The 24,621-nt window shown below is 43.9% G+C and overlaps 1 protein-coding gene across 1 annotated transcript in view; it reads left to right on the top strand.

Moving 5' to 3' along the window:
• Positions 1 to 24,410, top strand: part of PPP1R16B (protein phosphatase 1 regulatory subunit 16B) — a 138,130-nt gene extending 113,720 nt beyond the window's left edge. The window contains exons 6-11 of the mRNA XM_070744782.1: positions 379 to 503; positions 4,032 to 4,157; positions 4,970 to 5,045; positions 7,506 to 7,635; positions 20,820 to 20,988; positions 21,862 to 24,410. Coding sequence (XP_070600883.1) covers positions 379 to 503; positions 4,032 to 4,157; positions 4,970 to 5,045; positions 7,506 to 7,635; positions 20,820 to 20,988; positions 21,862 to 22,383 — 1,148 coding nt within the window. The 3' untranslated portion in view covers positions 22,384 to 24,410. The remainder of the gene's footprint in view (positions 1 to 378; positions 504 to 4,031; positions 4,158 to 4,969; positions 5,046 to 7,505; positions 7,636 to 20,819; positions 20,989 to 21,861) is intronic.
• The last annotated feature ends 211 nt before the right edge of the window (positions 24,411 to 24,621 follow it).

The raw sequence follows: 24,621 nt of genomic DNA, 5'->3' as shown, positions 1-24,621 counted from the left end.
GGATAGAGGTTCCAGAGAGAGGGTTCCTGGACGAAAAAGACTGTGTTTCTGGGCTTGAATAAAAATTGTTTAGTCTCGTAAAATAAGATAAAATCTAGGCCAAAGAGATACATAATTGCATCACTGCTTCCGAAGAGTCAAATATACCTTATCAATTTTTTCCCCATTCTTTGATATCTGGGGTAATAGTACTTTTCATGGATTGTCATATTTTTTGGGAATATGGGTTATGGAATGGGCATTCGCAACAGCATTTTTGCAATCAAGCAAGCAAGCAAGCAAACAAACCATCTTTCAAAATTATTTTCCCCCCTATTCATTTGCTTTAACGTTTCCAGGAATTGTTACAGTACAAATTTCCTCTTGCATTCATTGTAGGAATCACACAAGAGAAAATCAATGAGATGCGAGCTGCTCCTGAACAGGCAATGGTTGATGATATTTCAGAGATGATTGCAAGAGGAGAGGATCTGAACATAATAGATGCTCAAGGTGCTTCACTGGTGAGCCATATCTGCATTGCTTTTACAGCTGGTGTGCAGACTAGCGATCTTTGAATGTAGTTGGACCTGTGCTGTACACTTTAAACCCTGTAGGGTTTTCTTAAAGAATGTGATCTTAAAATGGCCAGTGTTCAAATCAGGTGTGTGTGGAGGGGCACCTCCAAGAAAAACAAAGACATTTTATTTATTTATTTGTTTGCTTAGTTGGATCTCATTATATAATGTTGCTTCTCCTGTATTACATCTGGAAAAGTATAGCTGTATTTAACTTGGAAGCAGACATATGGAGACTTGTTAGATTCATGGGTGGGGCTGGGGACATAGTTCCCTCTAAGCTGAGCAGTGAGCAATCGCTCACTTAAAAATCATCATCAACTCAGAGTTTTCCAAACCTGCCCAGAAGCCGAGAGGGAAAGAGTGAGAGGGAAGGAGAGAGAAAGGAAGAGAGGAAGAGAGAGAAACAGATAGAAAAAAGAGAGGAAGGAAAAGAGAAAGAAAAAGAATGGGAGTAAGGAAGAGAGAAAGAAAATCAAAATCTAGTTTGAAACTAGCTCAACTATTTAAGTGGCATTTTGATATTGATAGAGTTGCCCTATTATGAGCTCACTATTATAGACACACAGTACAGTATTTTATTTTGAAATTATCTGAGGCAAAACAGGGTGGGTTTTTTATTTGTTTGTTTTTTTTGTTTATTTATTTATTATTTCTGTGCCGCCCAGTCCCGAAGGGACTGCCGCTCAGACACTATACTTTTCCGCCCCCCCCCCCCCAAAAGAATTAGAGGGAACACTGGCTGGGGATATAGTTTTGGTGTATTGCCTATTACATTTGCTTGTTTCCTGCCTCAAAATAGCAGGAATTGAAACTTGGGGTTGCAAATGAATGCAAAAAAACCTAATAACCCCAACCCAATGTTCAGGTTGCCACATGAAAACTCTAGTACATGTACACTAAAGATAGATATAAACATAATATTTCTGTCTACATTTACATAGAAATTAAGAGTAGTTATCTGAAAGTATGGAATTGCCCAGAGATTCATTTTGTAACCCTATGTTTGTTCAAGAATAGCAACAATAATTGAAATGTCTTAACATACTACACTGATCTCATGGCATAAGCATTATAGTTCCAAAACTATAGATTTGATGGTATAGTTTTATGGTATAGTGGTAACTGATGGTATAGTTTTATCTATTCATTAGATTTGCATTCAACAGTAGATACTATCATGGAACTGCCTTTCTGGATAAGGTTAGACTTGATCTAAATTAGATGCTTCATCCTATAAAAGCTTTTTCTATGTTACTCTACTGTGTAATACAGTATATGTCAGAGATTGAACTGGAATTACAAACTCAATATAATAACAGAGCAAGGGAAATCAATAATCATATTTTTCTTATATTTTTATTATGTTTAATTTGTTAATGATGAATTCAGCATTAAGTGATCTAGAGCAGTGATTTTCAACCTTTTTTGAGCCGCGGCACATTTTTTACATTTACAAAATCCTGGGGCACACCACCAACCGAAATGACACAAAATGACACCCTAAGACACTCTCCTCTCTTTTCCCATCCCTTTCTCCCCCCCCCCTTGTGTGTGTGTGTCTGTATATACACACTCTTGAACCATTTCCAAAAACAGGTGAGGGCTGGGTTTTTTCCTCTCTCTTATTCTTTGGGTGCTTTTTATCATATGCTTTAAATCAAGAGTCACTTCTCTCTCTCTTTTGTTTCTCTCTCTTTCCTCTCATTCTCTGTCTCAATCATTTTCTCATTTCTCTTTTTTCCTCCCCTTTTTGCTCATTTCTCTCTCTCCCTTCCTCTCCTTTTCTCTCTCTCTCTCTCTTGCTTTCTTTCTCTCTCTTTCTCTCTTGCTTTCTTTCTCTCTCTCTCTCTCTCACTCTCTCTCTCTCAGCAAAAAGTTGTGAGACCAGAACTTGAGCTTCCTGCTTCGCGGCACACCTGACCATGTCTCGCGTCACACTGGTTGAAAAACACTGATCTAGAGAATACATTTCAAATAATGATGTGAAATGTAATGCATAGAAAAGAATCAATTAAATGACTTTATTTTTGTATATTTGTATTGATTTTTAACAATAACAATAAAACATACACACAACATATAACAGTGTGCCCAATGTTCTTAGTGCCCGCAACCCGACAACAATTAAATGACTTTATAAGAATGGTTCTATGTGTTCATAAGTGCTGATGCTGACTTTGATAATGCATGATTTTTAATAACATGACTGTAGTTCTAATGAAATACACATTGTACAATATTACTAGGGTCTTAGTAATACATAATAGACATTACCCCATGCCATGGAAAAAAGAATTTTCTCTATATTATCCATTGAATCTAAATAAGGGGTGGAATTCTGAACCAATAAAAGATCTTGTTTCATTCATAAGCTGTAGTATTCCCTATTAATAGTGAATAGTGCCCACCATTCTAGGCAGCTTCAAAGAGAAATTCTTAGAGATTAGATTGCTGTAAATTATCTCCAGAATCAAAGGTAGCATCTATAAATAAACACTGCTCTGGAATAATGTGAGATAGCTATTGCCTTTAACTTCTGCTTGCTTTTTGAATGGCTGCTATACATCAAGAATGTTGAACTAGAGATAAGTTTTTTTGCCTATTTCTCCAGGGGCTTTATGGTCATACTTTTCCCTCTGCTGAAATCATGGTACAGTTATGTAATTAGGAGTGAGGCCATCTCTCTAGGGATTTGGGGAGAAAAAACTAGTCCAGTCTTTTTCTTCAGAGTCAGTTAACACAGATAAATTGCTTTTGTCTTCTCCAAAATTGTTATTACCTGTGGCATGATGTGATGGGAGGAAAGAGCTAGAATGGCATCTGTTTTGAATCTTCTCATAACATCAGCTTCAAGAGAGCCTTTCAAGTGAAATAAGAAGCAAAGTTAACAGGATTTTTTCCACTGTACACATAGAAGCACCCCCCCAACCCCAACCCCCCCATGAAATGTCCATTTTTAATTGAGCCCTAAGACATTTTATTTTACTTATTTATTTAAAAGATTTATAAGGCTCCCTATCTAAATGGCTCACAATAGCAAGACATAGTTTTGATGTTAGACTCCAACTTTGAGCTGCCAATGTAGTTTTTAATGCAGGTATTACCTGTTTCCATTTGCTCAATAAATCTCATCAATAATTAGTTAATACTCAGTTATTACGTATTAAATAATACACATTTATTTGGTTAGGTCAATGTAAGATGTCATCTTAAACACTTAGCTTCCTCTAGTCTGAAATTAGGCTGACTACTATAGCAAGCCACTCATAATGAAGTCACATAATGGTGGTCCTGTAGAATAAATACCAGGATAGGAATAAATAAATACCATGATAGCTGTAAGTCAAATCAAAACAAGACAAAAACTTGTATTAAAAAGAATATGCAAAGAAAAGCACATGGGGGGAAAAAGTGCATATATTACAGAAAATTGCAGACGTTTAAATCATTCTCATTCCTTCCTGGCTATAGTTACACATATCTGCAGCCAATGGTTATCTACATGCAGCAGAGCTGCTTCTAGACCAGGGAATCAGACTGGACCTCAAGGACTGTGATGGCTGGGAGCCCCTCCATGCTGCTGCTTTCTGGGGACATGTATGTGTTTCATTAACAGACCAGTTCAAATATGACTAGAGCAACTAGAGTCTTCGGAGAGGGGTGGCATACAAATCTAATAAATTATTATTATTATTATTATTATTATTATTATTATTATTATTATCTGAAGAAAAAATGGGTTATCAAGAGATATTTACCATATAGCTATATGGAATGTGTCCAGAAACAGGTCACTGAACATCAGCTCAGGGCTGTTCATGTGAAGAAGCAGAGAGTAGGATAGTAATTTCCTGCACTACTAATTGTGAATTGTCCTTAAAACCTTAGAATAACCATGTTCCTAGTTTAACTCAGTTTTGCCCAACCTAGTATATTTCAGAAGTACAGTATTAGATTATGACTTCCAAAATTACAAGTCATCCATTCGCCAAGCTGAGTAGAATTTATAAAAATTTAAATCCCAATATCTTTTAAAGGTACAGCTTGAAAATTGAAGTGAAATATTTATTAGATTTGATTTATTATTATGTAACCTGTTTACATTGTGGGCTTCATTGCTGTCTCCTGATATACTGCATGTTAGATGATGCACGTGTGCAGAATTATTAGTATAGTAGGTGTGTTCAGAGGGGGGGGGGGAAGGTCACATTCGAAAGCTTCACCTGCTTTCTCATACTTCATTTTAATTATAAGGTAGTTATTAAAAACATATCTTGCTTTAGAGGGTCTATCTTTTATGAGTAGCCTACTTAGTGCTAGATTTAACTAAAACCTGGGTGATGTTAGTGCTAGATTTAACTATAACTTGGGGAAGGTATTACATTTTAACATCATTTTCTTTGTTCCAGATGCAAATGGCAGAGCTCTTAGTGTCCCATGGGGCAAACCTGAGTGCCCGAACAGCTATGGATGAGATGCCAATAGGTGAATTTCTGCCATTTCTATTCTTAGCCAAAGTTTTGACAGCATAACAACATTCAAATATCTCTTTTAGGAATTGCTCTCTTAGTTTGCCCGGCCCTTGTATCTTTAAATCAGTTAAAGTTTTCTACAAGAAATCTGGAATGTTGCTATTTAAAGGGCTTTTTAAATATAAAGATTATTCATGTTTAATGAATTTGGGAATACAAGTTGGGGAAATGTTGATTAGAATACCTTTATGTATGAGAAAATCTGTGTTTTGGATCAAGGATAAAGAAAGAAAAGCAGAGTCTGGGTTATGTCTTCATATCACTTTAGACTAAAACCATTGCATTCACTTTTAAGTAATTCTTCAGTAATCCTGAAATTATCAGATGGCCCTAAAAGGTATTTATGTGTTTAATATTTCTTAAGATGAAAGCAAAGCCCAGATATTAGCTTGCTCATAGATCATAGGTCCAAAGACGGGCTACAAGAATGGTGGAAGGTCTTAAGCATAAAACGTATCAGGAAAGACTTAATGAACTCAATCTGTATAGTCTGGAGGACAGAAGGAAAAGGGGGGACATGATCGAAACATTTAAATATGTTAAAGGGTTAAATAGGGTTCAGGAGGGAAGTGTTTTTAATAGGAAAGTGAACACAAGAACAAGGGGACACAATCTGAAGTTAGTTGGGGGAAAGATCAAAAGCAACGTGAGAAAATATTATTTTACTGAAAGAGTAGTAGATCCTTGGAACAAACTTCCAGCAGACGTGGTTGGTAAATCCACAGTAACCGAATTTAAACATGCCTGGGATAAACATATATCCATTGTAAGATAAAATACAGGAAATAGTATAAGGGCAGACTAGATGGACCATGAGGTCTTTTTCTGCTGTCAGTCTTCTATGTTTCTATGTTTCTATTAACAATGAACGCTTAAGGAATAGTTTCACATGCACCTTTTGGAAAAATATATCCTTCAGAATATAGCTGTCCCCTGGATGGTCCATTTCTCTAAATCTACAAATCCTAATATTAGTAATTAAAATGTAATCTGTATATTATACTAATAGTCGATATACATACTGTATACTATACAGGCATGTATATCTATATATATAAAAGCAAAAACTACTCACGCATTAATCATGAAATCTTCAGATCTGTAAAGCCTACAAACAAGATATTTGCCACATATGTTCCTCTTGGCTTCTAGGTGCTCACTAGGAAAGGATTTTTCAAAATGACCACTGGATCATGGGTATTACTTACATTACTATTAACAAGGTCTGATGCTAAGGATTTCTACTCCACTCTCTCCACCTGAAAAGAAATCTGATCCAAATGCAAAACACGGGCAAATACGTTTCAGTTTTGCTTTTGCTTTCAGAGCAGCAAGCAGATTTTTTACAGAACAGTTGAGCTAAGCCACAGATTCCTTCCTGTCTCCTTGCTCACACACCAAATTCTGTTTGAATTTTCTAACACCCGTCAACTTTTTCACACACTAACAGGATGCTAGCCAGATGAATACCAATGGATGCTGGTAGGCAGAGACAGATTCGCCACCCACCCACCCTCCAATTTTCCTGCTCAGTTCAAACAAATCTGTTCCTTCTACCGTAACACTAGTTAAAAAATGAAGGCAAAAAATGCAAGAAAAGATTTACAGATGCAATTAGGAAAACACAATTAAAGAAAGCTGCCTGTTTCTCCCATGGCCAGTTCTATGTGGCATGTTCCGGAGTCAGTTCACCTGACAGCTTGGCCATCCTCCAGCCATAGAGCAAAACGAGGAAGGGAGGTCCTGAGCAATTCATCTGATGGACTAATTGAAAGTCCATGCTATGCAAATAATGTCCTCATCTGTAACAGAAACTTAGCTTGCCATCTCTAACAAAATAATACAATCCTTTTTTAAAGTACTCATTAATTTTCAAGCTTTAAGTGTCAATTTATCAAGCCCTATCACATAGTTTCGTAGTGAAGCACATGTATCAGCTAGTATATACAGTACAGTATATAAATTAGGTTTCAAGTAGATTTTTAAATAGAAAAAAAAAGACAACCAGAAACACATTTTCCCTTTCTTAGAACCAGAAGGCGGCATATCAGAAGTGATTAGATATTTACTGCATCTGCAATAAATTTTAAAAAAGTTATTTTACAGGGCTGCAAATATCTGGGTGACCAATAGATGGAAGCAGAGGTACAGAACCTCTTTAACTTTTGGGTGCAATTATAGAGATTCATATATCTCAGATATAGTAGCCTTAATCCACAGTGATCTTCAAATTATAGTAGGGAAATTTGCAATCAACTCCATGGTTCTTAAAAGATATGCAAGACTCCTATTTTTCCTTATCCTGTACCATATACTACATGTAGAATGTCTACTGGATGCAATAGTTCATATAAATGTTTGCTTTATCATCACTGAACAATTCAGTTAAAGGAATTTATTTGTGTTCCTTTAGACCTGTGCGAAGAGGAGGAGTTTAAGGTTCTGCTCTTAGAGCTGAAACATAAACATGATGTCATCATGAAGTCTCAGATGAGGCATAAGTCCTCCTTGAACAGAAGAACATCGAGCACTGGAAGCAGAGGGTAAGTGAATAAAGAGGTCTAAAAAGTCTAAACTACAAGTTAAACTTCCTGAAGTTGATTTTCACCACGGCCATCTAATTCCGAGATGCAGAAACGTTAACCAAAATATTTTGTACTAGGATAAACTGTCCTCCAAATCCACTACTATTTTGTTACATGTTTTATCTGAAGCAAATTGGGTCCATATTTCAGATAGATTTTAAAATTATTTTCACTTATTGATAAATATATTTCTCTATTAATTGGTGGCCTGACCTCACATTAGAAAAATGTGCATTTATTTAGTAGAGTTGAAGGAAAGAAACCATATAGCAGTCCAATATGTGCTATCATATATGATGGCATTCAAAATATGTTTGAACAAATAAAATTGACAAAAGATTCCCAAGTTTAAATAGGTTATTATATTTGGCTTGTTCATAAGGCAGGGATCAACAAATCTTTCAAATGGTGGATACATTTGTAAATGTGCTATAGATATCTCACAAAATAGCCATTATCATTGACATAGCCAATCAGAGTTTTTTAAGAGGAGAAATCCATATTATGCCCCCTAGTTCTGAATCACTTTTACCTTACTATTGTCCTTTTGGGAGGGGGGGGGGCAGATAGACACAATTTTAGCCTAATAAAACAAAAACTCTCTCTTGACTTCTGTTATTTTGCTTAGCTATAAGTTCTATGTTATCTTTGCTTTATACACTGCTCAAAAACAAGGGAACACTTAAACAACACAAAATAACTCCAAGTAAATCAAACTTCTGCGAAATAAAACTGTCCACTTAGGAAGCAACACTGATTGACAATCAATTTCACATGCTATTGTGCACATTCAACTTTGTACAGAACAAAGTATTCAATGAAGATATTTCATTCATTCAGATCTAGGATGTGTTGTTTGAGTGTTCCCTTTATTTATTCCCTTTTTTGAGCAGTATACTTTGAGTAACCGGGAAACGGAGTTTCATGCAATGTATAATGGATAGCAATAGGATACTCTTTTTCTATTAGCTAGAGGAACATGGGATGATATTTTAAGCTATGAGTACTTCTCAATGAACAACGGAAAGGGATACTCAGGGGTGGATGGTTGCCCGGACTGAGTGGAGGGGGGGAGGACTCAGTGAGGTAGCAAAAATGGAGCTCCACCCCAGAGCATCCAATTTGCACCAAAAGATGTTGAAAGAAAATTCAGGGCGTCCTCTTTGGGCAGCCTCTGCATTCTTCCCAAAAGGGTTTAAAAACCCCAAAGCCGGCGATTTTGCAACAAACAAAAGTGTCTAGGAAAAGTATAAGGAGATAAGATCTGGAATTAATTCTATGTGATCTGGGTTTCTGCCTCCCCCTCCTTTCTGAATGGCTATAGTATTCTCTAGAACAGAGGTCTTCATAGCTGGCTGGAGAATTCTGGGCATTGAAATTCACAAGTCCTACAGCTGCCAAGTTTGGGGACCCCTACTCTAGAAAATAAAATGAATAATGCATGAAACCTAACGTTTTGCCAGAAACCTTGATTTTGTTTGGTAGTCTGCAGAAAGGAGGGTTAAGACTGTTATGTGGAATGGAGCATTTTGGGATATTTATTTAGGCTGTGAAAGTAGCAAGGAACACTTTAGGTTGTTGTCTATGAGTAAGTGATTAGTTTATGAGTGGCCAATCATTATTTATTAGATTTGTATTCCGCCCCTCTCCGAAGTCTCGGGGCACCTTTATGACGATGCTCAAAAAGTGCTTTCAAAATTCTAAGTGAGATGTTTCTGTCATTTCACTGTTCTATAGCTGCTCACTTCTAGGGAGTGGGTGAATTTGATGACCTGCTTGTTTTGAGTCCATCGAGATGGGCATTGTTTTGAGGTTCTTGGAAAATCCTTGGTCAAGTCACATGATCGTCAAGCTACTCCAACCTAATCACATGGCAGGCAAGCCACTCCTACCTGGTCACATGACCATAAAGCCACACCCTCAAAATAAGCCACATCCAGTGTGGTAGTAAAAAATTTGGTAGCCCTTCACTGTATGATATTGTGTTTCCCCTATAATAAGACATATCCTGATAATACGGTCAAGAGAGCTTTTCAGGACAAATAAGCTCCCTTCCCCAACTATATACATGCTTCCCCTGCCCCAAAAAAATTGTGCCTGAACATCTTACCAGAATCTGGCAGCTCACCGCTTCTCTTTCTTTGCTAGTCTTTGCAGTTCCTTGAAATGTAAAGAAAAGAAAAAAGTTGCAATTAACAACTTCTCACACTTGTGAGAAGTTTTTCTTTACATTTCAAAAAGTTTCCCTGCAAAGACCTGTTGAGAAAGAGAAGTGGTGAAGCTGCCATACATTGTTCAGGCACAATTTTGGGGTGGCAGATGAGGCAGGGGATGAGGAGGGGCAGGTTGTGAGGTGCACATCTTACCACATCTGGCTTCTCCCCACCACACTCTCTCAGCTGGTCTTTGCAAAGCAACTCCAATGTAAAGAAAAACTTCTGAGTGAGCTTCTGCCGCCAGGGAAAATATCACGAGTAATGGGCTCTCTCACAGTGCCTCTTCTCTCTCTTCTTCTCCTGAGTGGCAGCTGTGTGTCCAGAGATCCGGCAGGCCAGATTCAGTGAGCCAAATGCAGGAGTCAGGAGAAGAAGAGATAGAGGAGATACTGCAAGACAGCTCATTTCTCTTGTTGTTCTCTTCTTGGGCAGTAGCAGCACACTCAGCCCCTCGAATCTGGCCTGCCAATCTCGACTGGCAAGAGAGAGTGCCAAGTGGGCAGGGTGGGACAGCAGGGAAATAAGATGTAAGCAATCTTTCTCTCTTCCAAACTCTGCCAGAAACAAGTCTTCATGAGATACATTGTGCCTGTGCAGCCTCTTGGAACGACAGGGAAGAAAGATTTCTTGCATGCAGCATACAGCCAAAAGGTTCCTTGTCCTGATGCTGTGTCTTATGTGCACTTTCTCTCTCTCTCCCATCACCCAAAAGTTTTGCTTCTAGTACCTCCTGGCTAGAAGTTTGGCTGTGAGCTCAGGTTTGGTGGCCAGCTGTTTCTGCTCAGTGGGGATGGCTGAGGTGCTGTGGTTTTTGCCGCTGCCCTCGCTGCTATCACCTACAGAGGCCTCAGCAGGCCCCCTGCATGGCAAGCTCAGTTGCAGGCAGGGAGCACTGGCCATGGCCGAGCCAGCCAAGCTGTGTCTGTCAGGGCTGCCCGGTGTCTCATTGCCGGGTGCTTGGGAAGAGTAAGTGTGGCCTGTGGGAGGAAGGGAGTGCAGGCAAGGGTTCTGTGAGACTCCCCTCCCCAGGAAGAGTCCGGCTCAATCGCCATCCCTCCCAAGGTGGAGGGGATTCCCGAACATGCCAGCAAGTGCTAAAGCCCACTGCAACAACATAGCCAAGAAGGCTGCAAGAGTTGTAAACCTAATCCTACGTAGCTTCTGCTCTGGCAATCTCACACTGTTTACCAGAGCTTACAAAACTTTTGCCAGACCCATCCTCGAATACAGCTCATCTGTTTGGAACCCATATCGCATCTTAGACATTAACACCCTTGAAAATGTCCAAAGATACTTCACCAGAAGAGCCCTTCACTCCTCCACTCGAAACAGAATACCCTATGAGACTAGACTTTCAATCCTGGGCCTAGAAAGTTTAGAACTAAGACGCTTTAAACAAGATCTAAGTATTGCCCACAAGATCATATGCTGCAACGTCCTGCCTGTTGGCAACTACTTCAGCTTCAAACACAACAACACAAGAGCACACAACAGATTTAAACTTAATATTAACAGCTCCAAACTTGACTGTAAAAAAATATGACTTCAGTAACCGAGTTGTCGAAGCATGGAACTCATTATCGGACTCCATAGTGTTATCCCCAAACCCCCAACACTTTACCCTTGTATTATCTACGAGTGACCTATCCAGATTCCTAAGAGGTCAGTAAGGGGCGAGTACAAGTGCACTAGAGTGCCTTCTGTCCCCTGTCCTATTGCTCTCCTATATCTCCTATTCCTTTCTTCTATTCCAATATCTCTTATTCTATTCTTTCATTGATATGTTCTATTACTATATCTTCTTTTCTATTTCATAGATATATTTTACTATGAGTATGTCCTCTATAACCTTCATCATGTATTTTACAACGTGTTTGTGTGTATGTATGTATGTATGTATATATATATATATATATATATATATATATATATATATATATATATATATATATATATATATATATATATATATATATATATATGTGAGTAATGAGGCAGCAGCCATCTCGATCACCGGAACATAGAAACTTTAATAAAATCACTTAGCTTTCGTTAGCCTGCTGCTAACTTCGTCAGAGTGTTAAAATGCCGTGGGAGACAAATCCATTTATAAAGCATTGCTCAGTCTGCTCATTGCCCGCGTCACAGGGCCACACCCTTCCCTCCCCCTTGCGGTAACTCTGATTGTGGGCTTAATCCTGCTGGCTGCCGGGGGATCTACCGCTTTAACTTGTATCTGCTGCCTCCCTCCCTCCCCAGGGGAGGAGGTGGAGCCATGATTCAATGTTTCGGAGGTGTGTGATGTTGCTTTCTCCCCCCCATTATTGTTGTTGCTTTCTATAATGGTACATGTCTGCTCTTGCAATGTTTTTGCCCATGCCCTCGTTTTGGGTCTACACTGTTCTAATCTCCCCTTGTCCTCTGTGTTAGAGATGCATTGTGCCCCTCCCCCTCTACCTCCATGCTGCTCCAGTGTTTTCCCTTGTTTTCCGCTAGGGGTCACTCTACCCTCATTTATCTGGTTTCTATGTCTGGCCTGGGGAATTCTGTTGGGGGCTTTATCCAATTCTAATGACCTATCTCCTTTAAGCCGTTGTTGGTGCCTTAAAGCCTGGTATGCCGATGGCATGTCAATATGTCTATTTAAAGAATATCCATTGGAGAACCAGGCTTCTTTTAGGAGTCGACCTCCCTTAGTTTCATCATGCGCCAGAATCTCGGTTCCCTGGAAATCGAAGCCATGACCCTGCTCCTCCATGTGTGTCCAGATCTGGGAACGCTGTTCATGACGTCGGACCGCCAGTTTGTGTTCGTGTACACGAGTTCTCAATCTTTTAGCCGTTTCACCCACATAATGGTGTGCACAATTACTACAGTTTATACGGTAAATTACCGAGGAGGACTCCTCCTTCACTAAGGTTTCCTTCGGGCGCATTACTGATTTTCTCAAGGTTTGATCCGGCCTATGCGCTACTTTAATCCCATGGGGTGCCAGTATGCGTGCGGCTGTCTCGGATACCCCTTGTATGTACGGAAGTACCCTCCACGCTGATGTTCCATCTGCGTTTTCAGTAGGTTGCCGGGGTCTGGGTGTGGTGCACCGTTGGATAAAATCTCTCGAGTAACCATGGCGTGTACAAGTTTGGTAAAGATATGCTCGTTCTTTTTGTTTGGCTGCCCGTGTGCTACAGTGAGTATTTATCCTGTTGAATAATGTCCGTATACAACTGACTTTATGTGCGTTGGGGTGATTGCTTTCGTTGTGTAACATGCGGTCCGTGCTGGTGGTCTTTCGATATACCTCCGTGTCGATGCTTCCATCCGGGTTCCGGTTGATCTGTACATCTAGAAAGGCCAGTTTGTTATTGGCCTCCTCCTCCGCCGTAAACTGAATGTCCGGATATATGGAATTAAGAATTCCCATGAACCTGATTTTATCCCGTTTTTTAATGATGGTGAACGTGTCGTCGACATAGCGTGTCCAGAACTTGGGTTTGTATATTTCCATGGCTTCTCTTTCCAGTTGCTGGAGAACTGCTTCTGCAATCACGCCCGAAATTGGGGATCCCATCGGCGTGCCTTTTACTTGTTCGTATATCTGGCCGTTAAATGTAAAGTATGTTTTTAGGCAGAATTTCAATAATTGGATGAGGTCATCCGTGCTGGGGGCCTTGTCGTGTCTGGGTTCTGTTGTTGCCAACAAATTGTTAATGGTTTGGATTGCTAAGTCCTGGGGGATAGATGTAAACAGTGAAATAACGTCGAATGATATCATTATCTCATCTTCCTCTACCACCACCCCTTTGAGCCGTTCTAAAAAGTCTGTAGCCGAACGTACGGTGGTGGTGGTCCCTTCAACCAGACCTTGCAGTTGGCCATACAGCCATTTGGCCAAACCAAATGTAGGGGTACCACGGAGAGAAACAATGGGGCGTAAGGGTACCTCCGCCTTGTGAATTTTGGGTAAGCCATAGAATCGTGCCATGGCTGAATCTTTCGGACGGATCCTTCTTGCTATGTTCCGGTGATCGAGATGGCTGCTGCCTCATTACTCACGCATATACCTGGAACTCGCATTTTTAGGACTATTCTTGATATATATATATATATATATATATATATATATATATATATATATATATATATTTATATATACATATATACATACATACATACACACAAACACGTTGTAAAATACATGATGAAGGTTATAGAGGACATACTCATAGTAAATGTCAAATATATATATATGTCAAATGTTTTTTTAGCTGCCTTGAAATGGTCCTGGGTTGGGCCTAGAGGCAAAAAGGAGCTGTGACGTTCCTTCTATATACCAGGGTGATCCGACATAAATATATATATATATACAGTGGAACCTTAAGATACGAACTTAATTGGTGCCGGGGGGAGGTTCGTAAGACGAAAGGTTCGTAAGACGAAACATTGTTTCCCATAGGAAACAATGTAAAGTCAATTAATCTGTGCAACCAAAAAAAAAACCCGCAAAAAAACTGCTGCCGCCCGGCTGTCACCTTTTAAAACAGCCTGGGGGCTTCTCAGCGACCTCCCCAACGCCGGGTTCGGCATTGGGGAGGTCGCCGAGAAGCCCCCAGGCTGTTTTAAAAGGTGACAGCCGGGCTGGGGGGGTTGCTGGGAACATCGGCGCGGGAGGCAGGAGATGATCGGGCGACCGGAGCAGCAACACCACCGCCGTCACCGCCACGTCCGGCTCGGCTTCCCTGGCTGCTTGGCCGGGGGGGGCTCAGGCGAAAGGGGCTGCAGACGCAGAGATTTGCCTCCCACCCCTCGCCCGTGTCGCCGGCGCGTCATCTTCCCTCCCAGACAAAAAAGGCCGGCTTTCGGGGAGGAAGGGGCGTGCTCGGCTCTGCATCTCCAGCCCCTTTCGGCCAAGCCTCCCTGGCCAAACAGCCAGGGAATCCGGGCCGGGCGTGGCGGTGAGGGGCTGGAGACGCAGAGCCGAGCACGCCCCTTCCTCCCCGAAAGCTGGCCTTTTTGTCTGGGAGGGAAGATGACGCGCCGGCAGCACGGGCGAGGGGTGGGAGGCAAATCTGCGTCTCCAGCCACTTTCGGCCGAGCCGACCCGGCCAAGCAGCCAGGGAAGCCGAGCCGGGCGTGGAACATCGGCGCGGGAGGCAGGAGACAATCGGGCGAACAAAGCAGCAACACTGCCGCCATCACCGCCACGCCCGGCCCGGATTCCCTGGCTGTTTGGCCAGGGAGGCTCGGCCGAAAGGGGCTGGAGTCGCAGAGCCGAGCACGCTCCTTCCTCCCCGAAAGCTGGCCTTTTTGTCTGGGAGGGAAGATGACGCGCCGGCGGCACGGGCGAGGGGTGGGAGGCAAATCTGCGTCTCCAGCCCCTTTCCTCCGAGCCCCGCCGGCCAAGCAGCCAGGGAAGCCGAGCTGGGCGTGGCAGGGAACATTGGCTGGAGACGCAGAGATTTGCCTCCCACCCCTCGCCCGTGCCGCCGGCGCGTCATCTTCCCTCCCAGACAAAAAGGCCGGCTTTCGGGGAGGAAGGGGCGTGCTCGGCTCTGCGTCTCCAGCCCCTTTCGGCCAAGCCTCCCTGGCCAAACAGCCAGGGAATCTGGGCCGGGCGTGGCGGTGAGGGGCTGGAGACGCAGAGCCGAGCACGCCCCTTCCTCCCCGAAAGCTGGCCTTTTTGTCTGGGAGGGAAGATGACGCGCCGGCGGCATGGGCGAGGGGTGGGAGGCAAATCTGCGTCTCCAGCCCCTTTCCTCCGAGCCCCGCCGGCCAAGCAGCCAGGGAAGCCGAGCTGGGCGTGGCAGGGAACATTGGCTGGAGACGCAGAGATTTGCCTCCCACCCCTCGCCCGTGCCGCCGGCGCGTCATCTTCCCTCCCAGACAAAAAGGCCGGCTTTCGGGGAGGAAGGGGCGTGCTCGGCTCTGCGTCTCCAGCCCCTTTCGGCCAAGCCTCCCTGGCCAAACAGCCAGGGAATCTGGGCCGGGCGTGGCGGTGAGGGGCTGGAGACGCAGAGCCGAGCACGCCCCTTCCTCCCCGAAAGCTGGCCTTTTTGTCTGGGAGGGAAGATGACGCGCCGGCGGCATGGGCGAGGGGTGGGAGGCAAATCTGCGTCTCCAGCCCCTTTCCTCCGAGCCCCGCCGGCCAAGCAGCCAGGGAAGCCGAGCTGGGCGTGGCAGGGAACATTGGCTGGAGACGCAGAGATTTGCCTCCCACCCCTCGCCCGTGCCGCCGGCGCGTCATCTTCCCTCCCAGACAAAAAGGCCGGCTTTCGGGGAGGAAGGGGCGTGCTCGGCTCTGCGTCTCCAGCCCCTTTCGGCCAAGCCTCCCTGGCCAAACAGCCAGGGAATCCGGGCCGGGCGTGGCATTGAGGGGCTGGAGACGCAGAGCCGAGCACGGCCCTTCCTCCCCGAAAGCTGACCTTTTTGTCTGGGAGGGAAGATGACGCGCCGGCGGCACGGGCGAGGGGTGGGAGGCAAATCTGCGTCTCCAGCCCCTTTCCTCCGAGCCCCGCCGGCCAAGCAGCCAGGGAAGCTGAGCTGGGCGTGGCAGGGAACATCGGCTGGAGACGCAGAGATTTGCCTCCCACCCCTCGCCCGTGCCGCCGGCGCGTCATCTTCCCTCCCAGACAAAAAGGCCGGCTTTCGGGGAGGAAGGGGCGTGCTCGGCTCTGCGTCTCCAGCCCCTTTCGGCCAAGCCTCCCTGGCCAAACAGCCAGGGAATCTGGGCCGGGCGTGGCGGTGAGGGGCTGGAGACGCAGAGCCGAGCACGCCCCTTCCTCCCCGAAAGCTGGCCTTTTTGTCTGGGAGGGAAGATGACGCGCCGGCGGCATGGGCGAGGGGTGGGAGGCAAATCTGCGTCTCCAGCCCCTTTCCTCCGAGCCCCGCCGGCCAAGCAGCCAGGGAAGCCGAGCTGGGCGTGGCAGGGAACATTGGCTGGAGACGCAGAGATTTGCCTCCCACCCCTCGCCCGTGCCGCCGGCGCGTCATCTTCCCTCCCAGACAAAAAGGCCGGCTTTCGGGGAGGAAGGGGCGTGCTCGGCTCTGCGTCTCCAGCCCCTTTCGGCCAAGCCTCCCTGGCCAAACAGCCAGGGAATCCGGGCCGGGCGTGGCATTGAGGGGCTGGAGACGCAGAGCCGAGCACGGCCCTTCCTCCCCGAAAGCTGGCCTTTTTGTCTGGGAGGGAAGATGACGCGCCGGCGGCACGGGCGAGGGGTGGGAGGCAAATCTGCGTCTCCAGCCCCTTTCCTCCGAGCCCCGCCGGCCAAGCAGCCAGGGAAGCCGAGCTCGGCATGGCAGGGAACATCGGCTGGAGACGCAGAGATTTGCCTCCCACCCCTCGCCCGTGCCGCTGGCGCGTCATCTTCCCTCCCAGACAAAAAGGCCGGCTTTCGGGGAGGAAGGGGCGTGCTCGGCTCTGCGTCTCCAGCCCCTTTCGGCCGAGCCTCCCTGGCCAAACAGCCATGGAATCCGGGCCGGGCGTGGCGGTGACGGCGGCAGTGTTGCTGCTCCGGTCGCCCGATTGTCTCCTGCCTCCCGTGCCGATGTTCCACGCCCGGCTCGGCTTCCCTGGCTGCTTGGCCGGGGGGGCTCGGCCGAAAGGGGTTGGAGACGCAGAGCCAAGCACGCCCCCTCATCCCCGAAGGCCGGCCTTTTTGTCTGGGAGGGAAGATGACGCGCCGGCGGCACGGGCGAGGGGTGGGAGGCAAATCTCTGCGTCTCCAGCCCCTTTTGCCCGAGCCCCCCCCGCCAAGCAGCCAGGGAAGCCGAGCCGGGTGTGGCGTGGAACATCGGCGCGGGAGGCAGGAGACGATCGGGGGACCGGAGCAGAGCCAAGCACGCCCCCTCATCCCCGAAGGCCGGCCTTTTTGTCTGGGAGGGAAGATGACGCGCTGGCGGCACAGGGGCGAGGGGCGGGAGGCAAAGCTCTGCGGCTCCAGCCCCTTTCGGCCGAGCCTCCACGGCCAAGCAGCCAGGGAAGCCGAGCCGGGCGTGACGGCGACGGCGGCGGCGCTGCTACTCCGGTCACCCGGTCCTCTCCTGCCTCCCACACCAATGTTCCCCGCTGCGTCAGGCGCTGCCAGCCCCGAGTCAGACACACCCTCGCCGCCACCACCACCGCACCCAGTCGCTGCCTGCCCCGTCTTGCTGGAGGTCTAGTCGGAGCCTGAGCCGGGCCCGCTCGGCCGCGTCTCCTCGCCCGCCCAGGATGCTGACCTGCTGCCTCGCCCCGCGCCCGTCGCCGCCCCGATCCTGCGCCTCCTCCTTCCCCCCCCCAGCCAAAAATACAAGGCAGTCTGCCGCCGCCCACGGGGCAATGGGAAGCTGAAGCCGCCGGCGGTTTCAGCCTCCCTTTGCTGAGCGCTGCTTCGCCCTTGCCTGTCATCTTGGCTCAAGCGGAGACCGTCTTTGTGTTTTTGGCTGGGGGGAGGGAGTCAGGAAGGTCTTCCTGCTCCCCCCCCAGCAAAAAACACAAAGACGGTCTGCCGCCGCCTGCTTGAGCCAGGATGACAGGCAGGGCGAAGCAGCGTGGAGCAAAGGGAGGCTGAAACCGCGTTGTCTTGGGAGAAGTACTGGTGGGAGACGACAGCTGGGCAGCGGGACTTCTCAGAGGCCTCCGGAACCCGAACTTCCAGGTTCAGTGTTCGGGAGGTCGCCGAGAAGCCCCGCCACCCGGCTGTCACCTTTTAAAACAGCCGGGGGGGTTGCCGTTCGTAAGACGAAAAATGTTCGTAAGAAGAGGCAAAATTTTTCTGAACCCCGGGTTCGTATCTCGGGTTGTTCGTAAGACGAGGGGTTCGTATCTTGAGGCACCACTGTGTGTGTGTGTGTGTGTGTGTGTGTGTGTGTGTGTGTGTGTATATATATATATATATATATATATATATATATATATATATATATATGATGATGGTGAATGTGATTTCACCGAAACGTCGCATAGACATGCAAAATATTACACAGGGCAAAACCCGAACTCAGAACAATCTACATACATATACCCGTGAAAATTTACGAATATATATATATATATAGCTTGGAACTGGGGAGATTGGAGTGGAGAGAAGCAGGGAGGAAGAGGAGGCTTCCAATGGCCATCACCATAGAATGAAAAGTGCCCTTGTAGAGCAGCCGCTGCCTTGACTGGGGTTTGGAAGCTGCAGAGCTAGAGTTTGGGGGAGAGAAAGAAGGACCTCTGCTGCTTTCCTTGCATGCAGCCAAAAGCAGAAACAGCGGAAGTCTTTCTTTCTTTCTCTCTCTTCCCCCAAACTCTGGCTTTGAGGCTTCCAAACCTTAGCAAGGGCAGCAGCCATTCTGCCACTGCCCTTCCCACTCTATGGTGACAGCTGGGGCTAGAACTGGAACTAAAAAGACTCCAGTAAGATGCTCTGCCTCCGAGGGCATGCACTCCTGCTTGTGAGGGGGGGGGGGGGGGAAGCAGGGATCGATGCTCACCTCCTCTTCCTTGCAGGCAGGAGTGTGTTTTAAATTGCTGTAGGCAAAGGCCAGAGGAGCCAGGCCAGTCCCATGGAGTATGCGTGCACCTATCTCTTGCTTGCTCTCTTTCACGAGAGCTACATCCCAGGTTCGTGGCCCACCTCGCCTCACCTGCTACCCCCATATTGCACCCCACCATGAAACATGCGTCCTACCTGACACTTCTACCTCTGTCGCTTTCCTTGGTGTTGTGTCCAGAGAAGCCCATTGTAAAATAAAACTTATCACAAGTTTGAGAATTTTGATTGAACTCGCGAAAAATTTTCTTTTACAATGGGCTTCTTTGGATACAATACTGAAGAACTTGATGGAGCTACACGTGTCAGGTAGGATGCGCAACATATTTGCCAGAAATCAGTCTCTGTGAGACTGCCACTACCTTGTGGAGCAGGACTCTACAAGGCTTGTGCCGTTGCATCACGAATGGCAGCAGGAACCCAGCTATGGTGAAGTTTATGGCCGTCCTGCAGTTCGTGCATGCAACGACACAAGCCTTGCAGAGTCCTGCTCCACAAGGTGGTGGCGGCGGGCCAGCTGCTCGGTCAGTGCCAAGAACAGGGAGGGGAAGTGGTGGCGATGGGATAAAAAGGCTGAGGCCATATTTTGGGGTTCAAAAAATGTAAGGCCCTGTCTTATTTTCAGAGAAACGCGGTATGTGCCAGTATGTGAGTGCTAGTTTAGTGGTTAAGGCATCAGGCTATGAACCAGGATATCCTGAGTTTTAGGCTCACCTTAGATACAAAGCCAGGTGAGTGACTTTGGGCCAGTCATTCTCTCTCAGCCTAAGAAACAGGCAATGGCAAATGACTGCCACTCAAAAAACTGTCAAGAAAATTACAGGGATTTGTCTAGGCAGTCAGCAGGAATCAAGATTAATTTGAACGCACCAAAAAAGTAGCTTTGTATTTTTGAAGTTAAATGTGGGGTATTTAAATGTTCAAGAAATGTTATTCCATACTAATTGTAATGAAAATTTAGAATCCAAAATTTCTTAGTGTTTGGATATCTATGTCATGTACTTATTATTTGTCTAGCAACTTGTGATAAAAGCAACAGTAAGATTTATAATTAATAGAGGAACAATTTGCAGGTTGGCATATTTACATGATTAAATAGCTGTCTGAAAAATTCTAAACCATGAATGTGTAACAGAAATGAATTTAATTTAAAGTGAGGGGAGTGATTCGGTATGTGATATGGATGGATGAGGATTCATCCATGAATTTCAATTTTGCAATGGTTGACAATCTATTTCTGAATAAATAAAAGGAATGACTCATGAGTACCACCTGGTGTTAGAAAACTGGTCCATTTCTGCTCAGGTAGAATGTCTATCCGTCTTCAGAAAAATGCAGCTATAAAAAACTAGCTATTCATGTCTGCAAATCAGCATTTTAGTAAATCTCTTCTCTTTACATCTTGTCCTAGAAAAGTGGTGCGGAGGGCAAGCCTTTCAGATCGAACAAATCTTTATAGAAAGGAATACGAGAAAGAGGCTATCATCTGGCAACAGATAGAATCTTCTGAGGAGCAAAGAACTTCTGATTACAATATTGACATTCGGGAGGCTTCCTCTAACCAAGAGAACACAGATCCAGTAAGGAAAACCTAATAATTAACTAAGTCTCTTGTTCCTATTAAAGCATTTCCAGTCAAGAAACCATGTGAATCTTAATGGAAGTACCGGTGGAATAACTAAAACTGAAGCTAACCAAAACGTATATACCTATTATGCAATCTTTATTTCCCTTTCCATCTTATGTTGATATCATTGCTGGCCTCTCACATTTTTTAAAGGAAAAAAATATTATTTGCAAATTCCTTTCAGTGGAAAAAAGCCCCTACAATAGAACCTCTGGTTACGACCATAATTTGTTCCATAACTTTATCGCAAACCAATTAGGTCATGACCCGAACCTAATTTGGGAAATTTGGCATTTATAAAAACAATGATTACAGAAGGGAAAATCGGCTGTGAAAAAGAAATGATTTTTTTGGTTGGAACCAAATTTGGTCATGGTTAGAAGCATTCATGACCAGAGGCTCTACTGTAAGTCATTGGGGATGTTTTATGGAACCTTGACATTGAATTGGTTTAAGATTCAGTACAGCAAGACTGCAAATTTTCTTCAAAATTGTATTAGCATCCGAGTTGTGTGTTGGAGGGGCATAATAGATGGAGTAAGGAAAAAGAAAACTATATTTGACTTAACCTGATTACCATCTAGTCAAATATTCTACTATTTTTTCTCTCTGTAAGAAATTCAATTTGGTAAGAACTTTGGGGGAGCAGTTTCTGGGAGTCACACCAGAGGTTTTGGGATATCTCATGTGGTCCTGAGTCATGTAGTGGAGCACAAGGGCTTGATTTTATATTGCAAGAAAATCAGTAAACATGGGCAAATTATGGGGTTTTTTTTGATAGATGAAACAACAAAGTTACTCCTTCATATTTATTTTTGTGTTTTAGAACTTGACTGCTGATACAGCTATAATCCTTCCAGAGCTGGTAACAAAAGGAACACAATGTGATTCCGAAAATCTGCTTCAGAATGGACTCAATCTATCCTCCATTCCTTACCAATATTCTATTCCAAATGGAGATGTTTGGATAATGCATTCAGTACTGGACAATGATGGAGGTCAAGCGTTGCCTTACAATACCCCTGAGATGTCTGACTCTCATCACATCTGGGATGAGTACAAAGAAAGAAACCACAAAACCCTTTCTGAACTGAAACGGCAGCGAGCAGCAGCCAAACTTCTCAATCACCCCTTTATCAGTACACATTTTGCTAGCGGTATAGGAGACTCAGTGAAAAATGGGGGAGAAGCTAAAGAACATTTGATTAATACCCGGACACCTTCTTATACATCCAATGGAACTTCAGTTTATTATACCATGTCAAGTGGTGACCCACCACTCTTAAAATTCAAGGCTCCCATGGAAGAAATGGAAGAGAAGGTGCACGGCTGCTGTAGGATTTCATGATCTCAGTTTATTCCTACCAAGTTGGTAGGCATGTTGCATCTGCTACTGAATCTTCAGTTTTACTTTTGCAGGATCACGGAATCTGGTTTAAGTATATGGGACTACATACTCAATTCCATATTTTGTTTTTGCAGTTTCATTAAAAATTGAGCATGTGTAGGTGGAAAGAGAAGTGAAAGTGAAACTCTACACATAACTTTTATCTACTAGATGAGAGAGTGTTCATTTGATTACCACTCTAATCTGATTTGACATATCTATTCATGGATTTTTGGGACTATAATTGGCACATCAGAAATAAATTCTATTGATATTGGTACCGCATTACTGACAAATACTCCTTTACAACCAGACTAGGTAAACAAGAGAGGACCCAGTTTCTTTGTGTAAAGATTTGCACATGAAGATATATGCACTTTATGATAACAACCAACCCAAAAACATAGCCTCTACGTTGACTGCACTGTTGGAATATTAACTACCTTGCTGCCAATTTTGTTTTGCCATCATTTATTAGCGTTCATTTTATAAAATAATGAAGTAGGTTTTCAACTCTTTTTAAGGAAGAGGTTATTTTCAACTCCTCAGAGGAGCAGTAGTTAAAAAGAATTAATGATTCTACCCATCCTTCTCCATTGAGAGTCCTTTTCAGTTTGCACTTGAAAATATTTTGATATGCATTGCAGTAAAGTAGCAAATTTTGCTTCATCGTGTTCTGTCAGAGAACAACCATTTTTTATTTACCTCCAATTTCTATTTTGAAGATTTTGAAAGAAGTTTTCTTTCTTCCCAGTGTTATGCCTTGCAACTTGTACTATTATTTGATTAGCTTGATCTGCTCTGCATAAAAAAAACCCTCAAAGTGGTTGTTAAACATTAAATCTATACTAGAGTTTGAGGATGGGGGTGGGCATCATATTATATTTCATTGCAGATTTCGGCTAAATCTCTGTAGTTACCACTTTCTGCATTTTGTTTGGCCAAGAAACTGGTGGACAGAATTTATATGTTGGAATTTAATTGCATTCATAGGAGATCTACATTCCTGAGTCAGGTTCTTTTCATCGTAATACATTTATCTACCCTTCTTTTCTCTGGTGCTATCCAATTGTGTTAGGAATATAATATTCAGAATTCACTGCCGGCACTTGGAGGGTAAAGTTACAGAAGCACGCATGCCATAACTTTTGTTGTAATATGACACATGAGGTTTTCACATTGAGTAAAAGCCCCTTAGCAATATTTGAATTTGCAGGTGACCAGCTACCATAATCATGTGGTAGAAGCCTGCCAATCAGAGATAAATACATGTTCTTATCACCCATAATACAATTAACTGCACATTTCATTTTAGTTTGCTGAAAGTTATAATGGTCACTGTTGGTCCTGTTTTTTAACCCAATCCCTTATTGACTCATGTCTGATTTATGAAATAGTAGTGGTTTAATGTTAATTCTCCATAAAATTTCTTTGTTATAGTGAAAAGAAAATGTAACTTCTGAAACTCTTCTGATGTGCTCTTTCATCAATTGAAGATTATATTTGGAATTATTTTGTTAAAACCCAAAATCTCTATTTCTTTGGCAACTATTTTGCAAGCAAGAAAGCAAGCTAATTTTCTTTAACAGGGAAAACAGTGTACAACATATAGCAAACTGGCTATCTAAGAGGCAAACTAGGCAAGGGTGTAATTTTTAGAATAATTATAGGGCTTTTAAAAGTATATACAGTATATATATATATATTGCACATGATAAAGGGGAATGTTTCATCTGAAGTGACTGCAGTTTTATGAAAAGCATTCTATAAGGTCTGAACTTGTATTTAACACACAATAATGAGAAATAGTTTTCAATGCAAGATAGCAAATTAAGAGCAGCTGTGTGTTGGCAAATTATATGTGATTAAAATGACTGTTTCAAGCAATGGAAATCTCACATCTTATTTAATTCATGATGTTGGAAAAATATCTCTTAAGTGTCATGCTAAAGCTGATAAATAATAAAGTAGCTAAAAATGTCACCTATTATTCAATATTCAGTCAATTTTGTACTTGCAAATATAAGTTCAAAACAATTGTCTTTTTTATTTTTTTTTATTTTTTATTCAATTTTTCAAAAGATCCTTTAAATTGGAGAAAGAGGATAGTGCTGAAAGAGATTTTGTTACACTTTTTCTCTTTTAACTAAATTGTTAGACTCAAGCTTTCCCTGAAGCTTTCTACTTACAAAGCTGAAT

The sequence above is a fragment of the Erythrolamprus reginae genome, chromosome 3 (assembly GCF_031021105.1).
Source record: "Erythrolamprus reginae isolate rEryReg1 chromosome 3, rEryReg1.hap1, whole genome shotgun sequence".
Classification (NCBI taxonomy): Eukaryota; Metazoa; Chordata; class Lepidosauria; order Squamata; family Dipsadidae; genus Erythrolamprus; species Erythrolamprus reginae.
This window is presented reverse-complemented; position numbering and strand designations above follow the sequence as displayed.